Source organism: Pelodiscus sinensis, chromosome 1 (assembly GCF_052426305.1).
Source record: "Pelodiscus sinensis isolate ZL-2025 chromosome 1, ASM5242630v1, whole genome shotgun sequence".
NCBI lineage: Eukaryota > Metazoa > Chordata > Testudines > Trionychidae > Pelodiscus > Pelodiscus sinensis.
The window spans coordinates 30,334,056-30,351,892 of record NC_143052.1 but is presented as its reverse complement, the minus strand read 5'-3'; the positions used below and the strand labels follow the sequence as shown (position 1 = coordinate 30,351,892).

The 17,837-nt window shown below is 44.8% G+C and overlaps 1 protein-coding gene across 14 annotated transcripts in view; it reads right to left on the bottom strand.

Annotated features, from left to right (window-relative positions):
• KIF21A (kinesin family member 21A) overlaps positions 1-17,837 on the bottom strand; it is a 150,471-nt gene that overhangs the window by 2,461 nt on the left and 130,173 nt on the right. For all 14 annotated transcript variants that reach the window (XM_075927460.2, XM_075927474.2, XM_075927496.2 and 11 more), the window contains 5 exons: positions 17,389-17,569; positions 14,477-14,641; positions 12,165-12,282; positions 9,652-9,822; positions 5,728-5,927 (listed from right to left, as the gene is read on the bottom strand). In XM_075927460.2, the coding sequence (XP_075783575.1) occupies positions 5,728-5,927; positions 9,652-9,822; positions 12,165-12,282; positions 14,477-14,641; positions 17,389-17,569 (835 nt within the window). The remainder of the gene's footprint in view (positions 1-5,727; positions 5,928-9,651; positions 9,823-12,164; positions 12,283-14,476; positions 14,642-17,388; positions 17,570-17,837) is intronic.

Sequence of the window (17,837 nt, the reverse complement as noted above, 5' to 3'; positions counted from 1 at the left end):
AATATTTATTCCCCTACATTTTACAAGGATTTATCTCAGTAACCAATCAGCAGTGCCCCTCTCCCACCACGGGATAAGAGGAAAACAGATTTAGGTTCTGCCATGGGTTTGTGCATGTCACTTTTTTTCTTTCCCTCATTGCCAGACTGACAGAGGCCGGATGGGTGTTTTTGCCTTTCCCACAGCATGTCAGAGACCTGGTGAAGTAGGTAAGGAGATTAGATCAAGTTGCTGGCGGCAGGTATCCAGGGCAGGTGCTTGTTACAGACGGGATGCAGTTCCCTGATAAACAGGACTAAAAGTGAGTTTAGAGGGGAGCCATCAAGAGAAGCTGTGTTTAAAATCTGGTGCAGCAGGGAGAGATAACTCTCCCTCTTTTCCTTCATATGAGGGGAGAGCCATGAATTCCCAGCAATGAGCTGACTGGGACCAAGTCAGGAAGAGGGAAGGACAAAGACAGCCCTCCCAAATATGGTAACCTGCCACATATTCCTAGATATGCTAAATGAATAATGTTGTGGCCCATTTAAACTATATACATTGTATCATGTCTTCCTTTCTGTTTGGCTAGGACAAAAGCTCCCATTTCAGTGCCCAAATCTAAGCTAATCAAATGCAGGATGTTTCAGCCAAAATAATGAGATGCTCAGTCACCTAGGATAGGAAAGGGACCTAAATCTGGAGCTGTATACCATAAACCTTATGGAGGAGACTTCTTGTAAAGCTATTCAGGATTTTTTTTAATGTTTTCCCTTTCAATGTGTGCAATACATGTTAAATAACATATAGGTAATTTCACCTTTTGGAAAAATGAAAAGATCTGAATTGTTAATATCCATATAATCTATGAAAATGTATTAATACAGTTATAAGCCTGATGTAAATAATGATCATATTTTCTCTTTCCTATTTGACTGAATAATTGTTTGCTTACCTCATACACTGTATCTTAGGTATATAGACATTTCTTATTCTGTCCTTCTAAAAGGGTTGTGTCAGATGACAAGGTTCAAACTCTGGAATTCCTTCCCTCCCTTGACCTGAAATAGCCCAGGTTTGATAATCTTTTGGGCATGCTACACATGTTTGAGTGGGCTCTTGCAAAAAGCTAAGGCTTTGCTTCTACAGCAATGAAGAATGGAGTTTCTATATGGCTCCCTAAATTCCTATTCCAAATTATTAACACTACCAGGACTTCACTACATTATTAATGAGGCATAAGGGTACCTAGAGCCTAGAATAGGCTTATATTTAATTATTTTAAAATCTAAATAAACACACACACACACCAGGTTTACATACAATATACATTTCAAAATGTACATGACCAACATTTGCAAACAAAGACAATGAGACACCTGCACCCATATTTAGGCACCAAAATATAAGGCTATGTCTAAATATGCAAATGAGGCAAAGCATGGAATATCGCCATGCCTCATTTGCATAATTAATGAGGCTTCACTTTTGCACAAGAGGCTTTAGCGCAAAAGGAGCTGCATTTTTTTCCGGAAGAACGGCTCTTGTGCAAAAGCCTCTTGTGCAAAAACGGAGCCTCATTAATTATGCAAATATTCCACGTTTTGCCTCATTTGCATATTTCTTGTGCCAGATGGGCACAGTATAGATATAGCCAAAGAGACCTGATTTTCATAAAGGTAGAGCTCTGGCAGTTCCCAATCAATGCGTTGTGGTAGCTCAGTATTTCTTGAAGTTGAATGCCTAAAAAAATAACATCCAAATTTAACAATTTTGGCCTGAGACAGCCCTGTGCTCATTTTAGTTGCTGTCTGCCTAGGCTTGACAGTAGTACAGATGCCCGCATTTTCTTTAGCATTACATACTTTTCTTGTTTCTGGTGTCTCTGGGGGTATGTCTACACTACAAAGTTAATTTGAACTAATGGACGTTAGTTCGAATTAACTTTGATAGGCGCTACACTAGCGCTCCGCTAGTTCGAACTTAATTCGAACTAAAGGAGCGCTTAGTTCGAACTAGGTAAACCTCATTGTACGAGGACTAAGCCTAGTTCGAACTTACTAGTTCAAATTAAGGGCTGTGTAGCCCCTTAATTCGAACTAGTGGGAGGCTAGCCCTCCCCAGCTTTTCCTGGTGGCCACTCTGGCCAACACCAGGGAAACTCTATTGCCCCCCTCCCGGCCCCAGATCCTTAAAGGGGCACGGGCTGGCTATGATGCCCGTGCCAGGTGCAAGCCTGCCAGCACCCAGCCAGCAGACCCTGCACCTGGCACGGCTCGAGCCAGCCACCCGATGCCCCCCAGCCCTCCCCCTCTTCCCGGGACCAGGCTGGCAGCTCCCGGGAGCTTGCCCAGGACCGCAAGAGGCGGGCACCTGCCTGGTCCAGTGCAGACATCGTGGACCTTGTCCACGACCTCAGCACTAGGCACAGGAAAGCGGCCGTCTAGGGCAGGAGAGCTGCCAGCCTGGCCACCCAGGAGCATGTATGCATGAAAATCAAGGTGGTCCACTGAGACCTCCGACCCTGAGCCCTGAGCTTAGAATGGCTGTACTGGGTCAGACCAAAGGTCCATCTAGCCCAGTAGCCTGTCTGCCGACAGCGGCCAACCCTAGGGACCCTGGAAGGGATGGACTAAAGACAGTGACCAAGCCGTTTGTCTCGTGCCATCCCTCTCCATCCTTCCACAAACATTGGGCAGGGACACCACTCCTACCCCCTGGCTAATACCACACCATGGACCCAACCTCCATGAATTGATCTCACTTCTCTTTAAACTCTGTTCTAGTTGTAGCCTTCACAGCCTCCTGCAGCAAGGAGTTCCACAGGTTGACTCTTTGCTTTGTGAAGAAGAACTTTCTGTTATTAGTTTGAAGCCTGCTACCCATTCCTTTCCTTTGGGCTATGTCCAGACTGCAGGCTTCTTTCGAAAGAGCCTCTTTCGAAAGATCGCGTCTAGACTGCAGGCGGATCTTTCGATAGAGGAAATCCGCTTTTTCGAAAGAGAGCACCCAGCGAGTCTGGATGCTCTCTTTCGAAGACGGCCTCTTTACATTGTAGAACGCCTTCTTTCGAAAGAGGAACTTTCGAAAGAAGGCGTTCTTCCTCGTGAAACGAGGTTTACCGCCATCGAAAGAAAAGCCGCGTTCTTTCGAAATAATTTCGAAAGAATGCGGCTTGAGTCTGGACGCAGGGGAAGTTTTTTCGGGAAAAGGCTACTTTTCCCGAAAAAAACCCTGAGTCTGGACACGGCCTTGGTGTCCTCTAGTCCTTCTATTATGGGAACTAATGAAGAACTTTTCTGTATGCACCCTCTCCACCCCACTCATGCTTTTATAGACCTCTATCATATTCCCCCTCCATCTCCACTTTTCTAAGCTGAAAAGTCCCAGTCTCTTTAGCCTCTCTTCATATAGGACCTGTTCCAAACCCCTCATCATTGTAGTTGCCCTCCCCTCTCCCACCCTCTCTCTTCCCCTCTCGCACCTCCTTTTCCCAGTCTCCCCCAGTTTTGTTCAATAAAGAGAGATTCTATTTTTGAACACAATTGTCCTTTATTTTGTACATCAGGAAGAGGGGCTAGGGAGGGGTAAGTGGAAGGAGGTGAGGGAGGAATGGGGTACGAGCCCCCGATGGGGAGAACTGGGCTGGGTCTGCGGGCTTCTGGGGGTGGAACCTCTTCTGCAGCCCCCCAATTGCCCCCTCTCCCCAGATGGCAGCCTGCGGCAAGTGCAGCCGGGCTGATGGCCGAGTGGTGTGATGTGCCCAGTGTGGGTACTCCGGGCAATACAAGCCAGGACTGCTTTGCAAGCGGGGCACCCCTGAGAACTCTCTGTCCGGGGTGGGGGTCGGGTCCCTTTAAGCACAGCCCTCAGCTAGCCTGAGACAGCAGCTCCACGCTCTAAGTCCTACTCTGATGCCCTGCCGGCACTGCTTCTGGCCATCCTTAACCTCTGTTCAGGGTCCACTCAACGTGAACGTGCTAGTCTGAATTAGCAAAATGCTAATTCGAACTAGTTTTTAGGTCTAGCTGCGCTAATTCGAATTAGCTTAGTTAGAATTAGTTAATTCGAACTAAGCTAATTCGAATTAGCGTTGTAGTGTAGACATATCCAGGGACACTTCTAAAGCTGAATGAGAGCACCAGAACTATGGATCTATGACAGAAGCTCATGATGCCCTCCCCTGCGCTGAAGTGTAGACATACCCTGGTATGGCTCGTTTTTCCACAAGAACAAGGGAATAATTCCATCTAAGCTGATTCTACCTAAATATGCCTATCTTTCTGTCTCAGGCTCTCATATACCAGGAGTGTAATCAGAATATCTGATCCTTTGTCACTAGTCATCGACATTTTCACTTCTACCTAATACAGGCAGTCCCCGGGTTACGTACAAGATAGGGACTGTAGGTTTGTTCTTAAGTTGAATTTGTAGGTAAGTCGGAACTGGCGTCCAGATTCAGCCGCTGCTGAAACTGACCAGCGGCTGACTACAGGAAGCCCGAGGCAGAGTTGCTCTCCCCCAGGCTTCCTGGAATCAGCCGCTGATCAGTTTCAACAGTGGCTGAATCTGGACGCCTGGGACAGAGCAGCTGGGGCGCTTCCCGGTAGGTCCCCGCAGCGCCGCACCTCGGCGCTGCGGGGACCAACTCAGCAGCACCCCAGCTGCTCTGTCCCAGGTGTCCCCAAGTCAGCTGCTGCTGAAACTGATCAGCAGCTGATTCCAGGAAGCCTGGGGGAGAGCAACTCTGCCTCGGGCTTCCTGTAGTCAGCCGCTGGTCAGTTTCAGCAGCGATTGACTTGGGGACACCTGGGGCAGAGCAGCTGGGGTGCTGCCGGGTTGGTCCAGTAGCGCCAAAGGAGCGGCACTGGGGGACCAACCCGGCAGCACCCCAGCTGCTCTACCCCAGGCGTCAGCGAGAAAATCCTGGTCTGCTGGGGGGGGGGGGTGCACTAGCTGTGCCCCCTCCCCCAGCAGACCAGGGAGACGCCGGCGGCGGGACCGCCCAGACGCGCCGCAGTCCCGCCGCCCGTATCCTCTGCGGCTTTGCTCCGCATCTCCCTGGTCTGCTGGGCCCCCCCCAGCAGACCAGGGGTACACGGAGCAGCTTTTCTAGCCCCAGAGAACATGGGCGGCAGGACCGCGGCGCGTCTGTGCGGTCCCGCCGCCCGTATCCTCCGCGGCTTTGCTCCACGTCTCCCTGGTCTGCTGGGACCCCACCCCCCCAGCAGACCAGGGAGACACAGAGCAGCTTTTCTCGCCCCGGAGGATGCGGGCGGCGGGACCGCGGCGCGTATGGGCGGTCCCGCTGCCCGTGACCTCCGGGGCGAAAAAAGCCCTGTTCGTAACTACGGATCCGACTTAAGTCGGATCCGTGTAACCCGGGGACTGCCTGTAATGCTTTACTCACAAGTATTCTAGTTAAAACACTAAAGGAGGATAGTAAGAAGTTGCCATATTTGGAGTTTCTGCTTGGCACATATACTGTGTTTTAGCATTACAAAAGCATGCATTTTGGGTTGTCTCCTGGTCTATAGGAATTTTGTGATGCCATATTCCAATGCATGGCCCAAGATCTCCATAACATATTATGTCAATTTGAAGCCTGGACCTTGTTCTTCTGCTTTTACTTTGAAGTGACTAGAACACCTGTGAGTGCTTTGAATTAATTTGTTTGTACAAAATTTTGAGTTACACATGAAGAAAGAAAAAGTAGTATATATGGAAAACACCTGAACACAAACTCACTCTGCTGCTGTGAAAATGTGGCTGGAGTTAGTGCAGATAGCATTTATAGGACTGTCATGTCCTCGCATCTCTCCCACTGGTGTGAATGTATCCACGTTCCAGAGCTTTAGAATGCCCCCTCTACAGCCACTGAGAAGAACAGAGGAACCAGGCACCAGTCCGAGGGCACACACCCAGACCTTGTGTGCATTGGGAACTTGCTGAGAAAATAAATGATACATAAATCACGGTAAGGCAGAATGGATACAGGAATGAGCACAGGTTTAGGCATCAATCAGGAAGTTCTGAGTTCTAATCCCAGTTTCCCAGCTCCACAACAGACTTGCTATGTGGTCATGAATACATACATCATAACTTTTCTGCTTTGTTTTCTCTCTAGGTAAAACAGATAATGTTTTCCGACTGCACACAGTTTTTATTTAATAAAATTAGTTAGCATTTGTACATAATTTTGAATGTAAGAAATGCTAAGTGCTATCGCAGCACAGGAATAAAATCCACAGAGCACACCACTGATTCCAGTATCTACCTGATCATCTCATACATGTTGGATTCCAAGAGAAATTAGTAGTAGATACAGAATAATTGCATATTTGAATGTTTGGTTATCCACTTTACTGATAAGCATACAGAACAAATTGTGGGGGGAAGGAAACTTCTCCACACGCACTGGTTTCTGGTGAACCAACTGCCCCACTCGTGTAACTGCTGAAATTTTCAGTGGTTGCATGTTTACGTATGGTAATTAACCTCATTTTAACATCCCTCTGACCCAACGAGCTCCCAGAATGATTTCGGGCTTCATAAGAGCCCATCTTTTGTCAACTTTGACATGCCTGAGCACATTTTCCGTAGCCTGTCGTTAAAGGGTTTGTTCAGGCAGACATCAAGTGGTTTTAGAACAGAAGTTAAGCCACCAGGTACTACAGCCAAAAATAGTTTTTTAATTTTTTTTTGGCCCCATGTTTTACCTCATCCATCTTGTGTGCCCTGAATATGTCCCAAACAAGCACAGAAGGTTTCTTGAGAAGTGCTCCCGGTCTCTTATTCCACACTTTTCCAGGCATTCAATACAGGCAGTCCCTGACTTATGTCAGATCCGCAGTTACGAACGCGGCTTTTCTCGCCCCGGAGGACACGGACTGCGGGACCTTGCGGTCCCGCCGCCCGTGTACTCCGGGGCGAGAAAAGCTGCTCTGCGTCTCCCTGGTTTGCAGACCAGGAAGCCACGGAGCAAAGCCGCGGAGGAGCTCGGGCAGCCGGGCAGTCCAGGCGCGCTTGGGCTGTCCCGCCGCCGGCTTCCCCTGCGGCTTTGCAAAGCTGCGGGGGAAGCCGGCGGCGGGGCAGCCCAGGAGTACCTGGGCTGCCCTGCTGCAGGCGTGCTCCAAGGCTTTGCTCCCTGTCTCCCTGCAGATCAGGGAGACGGGGAGCAAAGCCTCGGAGCACGCCAGCAGTGGGACAGCGCGGCGCGCCTGGACTGTCCCACTGCCCGCGTGCTCTGCGGCTTTGCTCCGTGTCTCCCAGGTCAGCAGACCAGGGAGACGGAGCAAAGCCGTGGAGGACTTGGATGTCCCCACCCCCGTCTCCCTGGTCTGCTGGGCGGAGGGGTGCAGCTAGTGCCCCCCCCCCCAGCAGACCAGGCTTTTCTTGCCTACCCCTGGGGTAGAGCAGCTGGGGGCTGCCGGGTTGGTCCCGCAGCGCTGCTCCGGACCAACCCGGCAGCACCCCAGCTGCTCTGCCCCAGGAGTCCTGATTCAGCTGCTGCTGATCAGTTTCAGTAGCGGCTGAATCAGGACGCCTGAGGCAGAGCAGCTGGGGTGCTTCTGGGTTGCTCCAGTAGCGCCGAGGAGCCACACTACTGGAGCAACCCAGCAGCACCCCAGCTGCTCTGCCCCAGGCGTCCCCAAGTCAGCCGCTGCTGAAACTGACCAGCAGCTGACTACAGGAAGCCCGAGGCAGAGTTGCTCTGCCCCAGGCTTCCTGGAATCAGCCGCTGATCAGTTTCAGCAGCAGCTGACTTGGGGACGCCTGGGTTTCTTAAGTTGAATCTGTATGTAAGTCAGAACTGGCGTCCAGATTCAGCCGCGGTTGAAACTGATCAGTTTCAGCAGCGGCTGACGCCAGTTCCGACTTACATACCGATTCAACTTAAGAACAAACCTACGTTCCCTATCTTGTACGTAACCCGGGGACTGCCTGTAGTCACACTTTCATCAATCCACCCCTTTTCATGTGTGCATAGGACAACACCCACAGGAAATGTTATGTTTTTGGGCAAGGTTTTTCTTTTAAAAATAGTAATAGGAGGGAGTTTTGATCCACCGGCCAAACATGATAAAAGCACTGTAAAATATGGCAATTGGTTTTAATTAAAACTGTGTTTTCACCAACATCAGTCACCATTCTGTTGCTTCGCAGATCAAATGTTTCATCCATATTTCCTAGTTGTGACAGCTCAAATGCATATTCCTTTTAATGTTATATAATAAACCTATGGAAAGATTTTATTTTTTCTTCCAGGTCTCTCAGCTACCTTTTGTGCTATCTTTGGTCACTGATGAAGACAGACCTTGATGTTTAGGAAGCAAGGAGACCAACACAATCATGCAGCAAATATCAATTACTTTACTGACTTCTAGTTGTTGTCTTTTGACATTTGCAGAGCACACAAATTCCAGTTCTAGTGATAAGGTACCCATTTTGTTGGCATTCAACAACCCAATCACTGAAATCTTTTTCCAGTCTAGGACATGAAGTACATATCGTTGGATGTATTTTCTTGCTTCTTGGCATGTCTTTTAGTGTTTGGGGGGAAAGGGGTTTGTTTTGGTTTTTTGCCACTCTTGTATCTGCTTCTCACTGAAACAAAATTCATGAGCAGTAGTGCAATTACCGTTTGCTTCTGCATGTTCAACAACTTTAGGTTTGAATGCTGTATCATAAGCAGACCATTTTCTTTTGATTTCACTGTTAATTTTAAATACTAGTATGAAAATCTTAGAAAATAATTTAGTTATAGCTTTTATAGGACTTTATAAAGGAATGTCACCTGCTTTATCACTGTCAAATTATAATAGTTGTTTATTTCAAAGCAGCTCTTTGGCATGTCTCTGGCAATAACAGCCTATTTAAATTGTATTACAGATTCGTCAACTGAGCACATTACATAGTCAGACAGACTAGACACTCAAATTACACAGTAGCAGACTGACACCAGTGCCACAGTACTATCATTCACTGCATTTTTCTGATTGACTTGTAAGGTCTAGCATTTTGTGAAATGGATGGGTCAAATTTCATGCGGATACAATTTGAATAAAAATCGAATTTGAGCACATTGTTTAAAATAAGCAAGTCCTGAACTGACATTTCATCATCGGTGATGTACAAGAGGAGCCAGCAAATTTTGGCTCCTAGTCCATCAGGGTAAGCCACTGGCATGCCGGGAGGTTTGTTTACTTGATGCATCTGCAGGCAGGGAGCCCTTCAGCTCCCAGTGGTTGAGATTCACCACTCCCAACCAATGGAAGAGGCAAGAAGTGACACGGGCCAAGGAACATGTTGGCCACCACTTCCTACCACTCCTGTTGGCCGAGAATAGTGAATTGTAGACACTGGGAGCTGCCGGGCACTCATGCTTGCAGAAGCTCCAGGTGAACCTCCCGGCGCATCAGCAAAGTGTGTCAACTGATGAACTATACTGTTGTCTTATGAAAGGATCATAATGTTTTGCCATTTTTACCTATTCATTGAGGGGCAGAGAGTGGCTTATAAATGAACAGGCTAAGGAATCCTAATAAATTAAGAACACAGCAGTAGCTAAGTAGGAGTAACTGGCTGAACACAAATTGAGTGTTCATTTTATAAAGTATGAAATACACACAAAAGTACTACAGCATAATTGTTCACCTGATTTTATATTACCTGAAGCAGGTCTTTTTGAGCTAAATCCCATTTCTTTATTCCATTATCTCTAGACCCACTGAAAAGGGTGTCTCCAACAATAGTAAGTGCTTCAATCCCATCATAATGAGGTGGCTCAAAATTGTGTGTTGGACTTACAGTTCCAAGAGCCCCTTCAGTTACATCAAACATCTGAAACAAGAAAAGCAATAAACGTTCAGATATACTACCTGCTCTTGACAGGCAATTAACAAAAACACATTGGAGAACTCACTTCATCTCTACCATGTTGCTATCATGAATACATTCAGGGTGTGTCAACACTCCAGTGTAAGCTCAAGTTTAGAAGAATTCAAGTTAGAAGACCCCGAGTTTGTTAATCTATGGCTGGCACACATACACTTGTTTTGTAATACCAGGTTAGGAACTGGTGAACTCAGAGTCTTAACCTGGAGTTCCAACACCTAAGTTGGTGGTTGGACTCATGTAGGCCTGAATCCAACCACACATCTCTCTTTCTTAGTGCCCTCCAAAATGTGGCTGCTTCAGCCCTTTGTTTGTGGTCAGTGTGAGGAACTTTGACTGCGCAACAAATATGACTGTCCATAGGCCAAAGAAAGTCCATGTTTTGTAGAAACCCTTTGGTGGCATTTCAGAACACGAGTTCAGTGGGACTTTGCCTAACCTGCAAAGCAATGGGGCTTAAACCATGAGTCCCACTTTGATTCAGACTCAGACCCTCCACACTCAGGGGATCTGTGACCCATGAGACCTGAGTTGGTGTGTTGACAGGAGCAGGAGCGGCCCATGGCTATAGGCCAACTCGGCTGCTGCCTAGGGCACTGCCTTCAACGGCGCCCGACGATGATGTCGGCCCATTGACGGCTGTGCAGGTGGGGGCGCCGATCGCACATTCTGCCTGGGGCGCCAGCTGCAGCAGCCCGCCTTAGGCTGCTCTGGACAGGAGGGGCTAGGTTTGAGCCTGAGTTTGAACCCTGGGCTTGCATGCAGTGTAGACCTACCCTCCATGAAAGATTTATAGGAGGAAACTTCGGTAAGAGCTGGAGAGTTTTATTCCTTACAGTCAAAACTCAGGATAGTATGGAGCACATAATTTATGTGGCAGAGCCACACTTAATTAACATAGCAGTGTTTCACTGAATTCACTTCAAGAAGGAATTACACCCAAGTGCTAACTCACTATCAGATCAATCTTCTAAATGTATTATAAAAACATGTCCATATACATAACCAATGGCCAGTATTTATTTGCTCTGTAGAAGAGGAACATATCTCCTCTCAGTCTACACACTTTCACAGACAGTCCATTAGTAATTTCTGACTGCTCAGGGATGAGGGCTGCAGTAGGATGAGGAGCAAAAGGGCAGAAGCATTGTCTTGTGGTTGAGAGATGGATATTTGGAGGAAATAGTTGAAGGAGTATATTTTTCAGAATATTTTATTTCTATAAGAGTTCTGTCTCTAATTACTGATGTCTTCTCTGAGCCACATACCTTCCTCCCTCTCAGCTTTCTGAGAATGGAATCCCACAATGTAGGATATTCAAATAACAGACCATTAACTCCATTCAAATAATTTCTGTGTCATGCAGCTTAGTTCCCTTAATATCAATTTACAATGAATAAACTTGACAGCAAGAAAAACAGGTTACTTTGAAATGTAACAAAATAGCTTAAAAGATTTTTTAAAATGTCTTTATGAATTACATTCAATTAGAAATTCATGGAATAATTGCGTCCGTCATAGAAAAATATATAAAACTAATTTTATCTAGAGATTACATTTCCTTTAGTAATATATTCTGTTCTGAATACTTTAATACACAACAAGCCAATGAAATAAATTAGGTTTACATCTCAGATCGTAAGATATCCATTAAAGAGTATAACTAAATGTTTCCCATTAAATTAAGTGAGTTTATCTGCTGGACTTTCTCCAACAATTTGACAACATATTTCAGTACAAATATGATGACATTTGCAACCCATATAGTTTCCTGTCAAAGTCAGGCACCCAAAAATTGAAAATGCAAGAATTAAGGTTGCCTGCATACCTTAATTCTGACTGTCTGGATGTGCATAATATATAGTATTTAATTCTATAACTGCATGCTATTTTCCCCTCAGGATCTCTGCATCATGCATTGCACATAGTTCAATATTTTGTATATGTCTATTATGTCACTTATTCTTCTCACTTTTGATATTGACCTAATATTTTAATTTCTCTTAATAGGAAAGTCTTTCCGTGAATCTAAAAATTATTGTTGCTCTTCATCAAATTGTTTTTGCTACATACTATTTGAGATGTGGCCATCGTAAAGGGAATGTGCTATAAAATTGGTAAGTATTATTAATAATACATAATATAAATTACATGGATGTTAAATTTTCCATCTGGGCTGCCATTTTGGGAATTTTGGAGAGGAAGGTCAAAAAAATGGAAGTCGCACTAATCCTAAACCCTTCCTCTATTTGGGAAGTAAAGAAAATGTTCATACTAAAATGTATTACCTTTATATAGTGATCCTTTGAGCCAGTGATGATAAGATCTTGTCCGTTGGAAATGCGGTCTACAGTAAGGCACATGACAGGGCCTAGGTGACCAGTTAACTTTCCTGTAGACTGGAATCTTTAAGAAGAAAAGGAGTAAATGTGAGGGTGAGGTAATAGGATGAAGAATATTCTTAACATTTTAACCAACTCGAAACCTGGATATAGAGCATCTTCAGCTCCACTTTTAAAAATGTGTGACCCTGTGGGGATTTGGAGGTTTATTACTTCCATCAGATATGCCAAAATATGTTCTATTTATACAGATTTATAGCACAGAATTTCTGGCCAAATGGATCGTCTCCTGACTTTTTGGTCTTTTCTTCACAAGTATTCCAGATGTCTTCTGTTCCTTCCTGCCCCTTCCATATATCCAATTTACCTAACAAGCACGCTCAATCAGGTTAAATGTAAACAAATACTTGCTTAACTTGTTTGAAAAGTCTAGTTTTATGTTAAAGCAAAATGCAGGACTATGTAGCACTTTAAAGACTAACAAGATGGTTTATTAGATGATGAGCTTTCGTGGGCCAGACCCGGGTCTGGCCCACGAAAGCTCATCATCTAATAAACCATCTTGTTAGTCTTTAAAGTGCTACATAGTCCTGCATTTTGCTTCAGCTACACCAGACTAACACGGCTACATTTCTATTACTAGTTTTATGTTAGTAATTCCAACTACAGGCTAAATATCCACTTTAGCTAGTCTTTGGATTCTGACTAGTTCTGGGTATCTGTATGCTGTTTTGCATAATCGGTGTCTGGTTATTTTAAAATTCCAATATATTATGTAAATTCACTCATTGGATGATAACCACTGCTAGTCTGAATGCAGGCATTAGCAAAACCATTTTTCAGTAGCTATCTTAAATATGCAAGTCTCAAACTGCTTGCTTCTGATGCATTGTGACAGATCAGAAAATGACTCTTCTTTCCAGTGCAGAAGGTACATATAGGCCTGATCTTGCAGATTTCCACTACCATGCAAAGTGCCGGCTAGGGCTCTGATATTACAATGAATTCCACGCAAAACAACATTCATTTAAAGAGGGTGTCTCCAACACACAACTCATTACAGGATGAGGGCATGGGTGACTATTAGGGCATTAAGGGCTTGCACAATCCATCTATATTTATTTGTTCTGAGCTGTGTTTCAGAACAGAACTGGGGCTGTATGGAGCTGGGACTATTTCAGTGCAAACAGAATGACCATTATTCTGATAGGAAGAGACTTTGCTGACCTGAAGGTAGGAGAAAAGAGAGATGCCAGCAATGCAGGAAATGATCAAAAGTATGGATGTGAAGGACTACTCGACAATCTGATAAGCAAAATAGCTTACACTAGTCAACTAGTCGCTTCCCCCCACCCTTGCTGCCTCTATCCCAGACTCTATGTGGCACTTTCACCTTTGAAGTGTAGCAACAGCCCTAGGGTTGTTGCTACACTTCAAAGGCGGAACTGCCCTATCGACTAATCAAATAGTCGATGGTCCTTGTGGTGTTTCGAAGTGGCAGTGCTGTGTGGAAGCCGGGATCAGGTGGTCCTGGGCTGCACACGGCGTTTCAAAGTGGCAGCTCTGCGTGGAGCCTGGGGTCTGGCGTCAGGCTTCTAGTGGCGCTGCTGCTTTGAAGTACTCCGTCTCCCTCCCCTCCCCCTCCCCCGCCTGCTTCCTCTTTCTGATAGAGGCAGCAAGGGGTGGGTGAAGCGACTAGTTGACTAGCATATCGACTATTCAATTAGTCACTTAGTCTATATTTAACATCCTTAGTCAAAAGGTTTTTAAACCCATTTCCACAGTCTCACAATCCCTTTTTTTTTGCTTCTGTGATTTCCTCCCTTCTAGCACATACATTTTAAGTTTTCCAACCTGCAGAGAAGGCACAGATGGGGAATAGAGAAAGGAGATAAGGAAAGAAGCAGACAATGAAGAAGGAAAGCAGGGGAAGTGCCCGCGGAGTTAAGAAAGGCCAATGTACAAGGCTGTATTATTTTCATTGAAAAGTCACTTTTCAACCCTGTTATTCTTTTCCATGCAGTTGAAAAATAAATGTTTAATTCAAAGACTCAGCATACACCTAATTAAACAATAATATATTGTATTAAGCCAGTAAAAATTATATTGGGCTAATTAATCCCTTGGGTTTTGATTTATGAGCTTGTTCAGTCCAAAACTAAGACATTGCCTCATGAACTGGAAACATCCTAATACTACCTTTGTCATGTATGGTGGTAAATATCTAGAGAATACTCTCTTTTGCCTTAGTTATGTACCTTTTAAGGTCCCACATTCTCACTGCATTTCCAGAAGCTGCATACAGGAAGGTGCCTGTTGGATTTAGTGCAATTTGGTTGATCTGGTTTTCTCCAGCAGGAATAGTTACTGTTCTGTTAGTGCTTCCAGCACAAGCATCACCTGACATAACCTGTCCTGAAGACCTGTATATTACCAAGAAGAGACCGTTACTTTCTCTTTGCTCGAATATATCTTACATTTTGTTTAAAAATAAGTATGCTTATTTATAAGCAGAATTGAGACTGATTCTGAACACTGAAAAATAAAGGTAAACCCATAGTAGGGATGTTAGATATTGGGTAATATAATAGTTGAGTAACCACATGAATTCTTACTCAACTAATAGTCGATTACTCGACTATTCTATAGTCTCCAGGGGTTGGGCCCACAGCCAGTGCAATCTAGCCCCACTCCCGGGGAGCCCCCTGCCATCCTGTGCCGCTGCCTCTGTATCAGAGGTAGCAGCACAGTATGCTAGGTGGGAGCCAGTCCATGAGGGGGCCAATTTAAAAAACAGCTCCCCACGCAGACTGGAATGGAAAAAGGCTCCTGTTCCCCCCGCCCTTCCGGGGGGGGGGGGGAAATAATTGAGAAAATTAATTGATAAGCCTAAGCTTATTGGTTAATTATATACTCAACCACTCATTTACATCCCTAATCCACAGAAACACTCTGTACATGAATTAAAAACTTTGGAAATTTCCACACATAATACACAAATATTTATTGAGTCTGAAGAGCCTGGCATCACAAGCTAGCCATTTGTATTACACTGACCTATGACAGGGATTTCAAACTAGGGAGTGTCAGTCTGGTAAGAACTTGGATAGGAGACATTCAGGAAAACCTGAGGTGCTGTTTATTCAGGAGGCAGCATTTCTCCAACACATGCTGATTTATCTGTCTGTTGATTCATGCTCAGCACAAAAGTAGGGTCATGCTGCTATTGGAAATACCAACTTCCTGATAAAATGAGATGTAAGACCCAGTGGCATATTTTTACAAGTGTGCAGATATTAAGCTAAAATTTGACCAGATGTAGTTAAGATAACTGCATTCTGTTCAGTACACTTCTGTTGTTTCAACTAGATACATTGATTTCTCTTCCTAAAAACTGTTGTACATTTATACGGACACAAAATGACTGCTGTGTTGCAACACAGAGGCAGTTGCAGTGGAGTGGTAGACAAAGTGATAACACATATAACCAGGGCTTGACAAACCCCGGCGAGAGCTACTCGTCAGACCGGCACTGCGCATGCGCGAAGCACCAGTGAATGGGGCACACGGAGTGACTGGCTGAAATCTACTTGCCATGGGAGAGTAGATTCAGCGGTTTGTTGAGCCCTGCATATAACCCTACGTTTAGATAAGAGCAACAAAAGAGGTTTTGTCCTCATTACTGTAACCCTGTTGTGATACTGTAAGACCAATGCCTGGAGAGCTCTTATCAACTTGGTGGCAGCTGCAGTTCTTGGTAGCTGCTGCCTCTGCTCTGCCCACAAGCAACCCAGCCCATTCTATTTTCTACTCCCATACCCTTGCTCTCTCCCCTGAACTCAAACAATCCCCTTCCTACTTTATGCAATACATATCCCACCTTTAGTTCCATATCCTCACTAGTCAGCACTAAGATGCAATCTCAATTAAGATCCTAGTATTTTTAGATTTACTCAGAAAATAAGTTCCCTTCAAATATTAGCTCTGGCTTTTGAATGATAGTGTTTTGAAACTAGTCTGAGTACTGAATTCTCACCTTGAATTCTTATATTTGCAAATAAGGTAGAGATGGTTTTAGGTTTGGTGAGGGGTTCTAAGGAGCTCCATAAAAAACCTCTCCCATATATTTAAATGTCAATAGAACTAGCGTGTAAAGACTCAGCTCACTTAATCAAGACCATAATACATCTCAGAGCTGAAAAAACCTGAAGTCAAAAGCAATGGAATGTAGAAAAAGAAAAACTTCACAATACTTTCCTTTTCTCTAGAAACTGTAGGTCTAAAAGTCCAGGTGTAAAGACAACAAGAGTCTGTTTAGGGAGTCTGAGCCCTTATACCAGTGATAGCAACCTAGGCTAGCGAGTGAGCCGCATGAGTGGCCCTCTACCTCAGTGGGCTGCATGACTTGTAACCAAGACAGTCTCCTGGGATAGGGAAGTGCTAACTGCACTTGCATTAGGGATAAGGGCACCTCCACCTTTGAACTGTAGCAAGAGCCTTACTATAGTTCAAAAACGGAAGCCCCGTAGGGAGCACGGGGCCAGCAGGGGACTGGCCCCATGCTCCCTGTGGCACCTGAGCCTTTGAACTGTACAAGAGTCCCAGCAGGGCTCCTGTACATTTCAAAAGCAGAATCACAGCAGAACTGGTGTAAGCAGAGACTGCTTCAGTCCCCGCTTGTGCCGTTTTCCCACTGTGCCTCTTCCTCTCCTCTTCCCCCCCCCCCCAGCACTGACTTCTTCTCCCTCTCTTTGCTGCCTCTCTCTGATAGAGGCAGGAAAGGGTGGGAAGAGACTAGTTGCATCACTAGTTGACTATCTGATAAACTTCTGCTTTGATTTAGAGAAGAGGGAGCAAACAGCTCCCACAGTTAATTTTGTATGTGTCACTTTAGCAATATCTGTAGGGAAAAAAGCAACATGAATGGAAACCAGTGAAATCTGGCAACCCTGCACGTGAGCAACAGCAATCAAAATGTCTCACAAGCCATACGCAGAATTTCAACGGGCTGGCCACAGGTTGCCCACCACTGCCTTATATTGATTTCTTTGTCTCATAATAGTCTGTACTTAAAATATGACCTTTCAAACATCACTTATTAATACTAATGCACTTTTATTTAAAATTAAGAATCACTCAGCTCTTTGCATTTGAGGTTTAAATCACTTACGTCAATGTCCGAATACACTTGGCAGAATCTCGGATGTCCCACACCTTAATATAAGATGTTGAAACTGTGAAGACCAGGCTAGTATAGTTGCAATATTTTACAGATACAACATTGTTAGGATGACTTCCTAGAGACATAATCTCTTGTCCAGTTACTAGATTCCATACTTTACAAGTGCGATCTAAAAAAAGACACGAAGAAGTGAAAACAGATAACTTTTTATATGGAGAAAAATGTATGTTTATGCTGACATATCATCTCCTTTCAGCATTTTAAGTCCATCATAAATAACTACATTCAATGCATCTCAACCGTAACATGTACACATCACTTTCTGGGTGAAACTACACCCAGTTACAATAAAATATGTTCCTTCTTCACATACCAGCTCCCAAGAACATTGCACGCTCCAGAGTATAATAGCCCTACAATCAGTCCCTTGTCAGTCC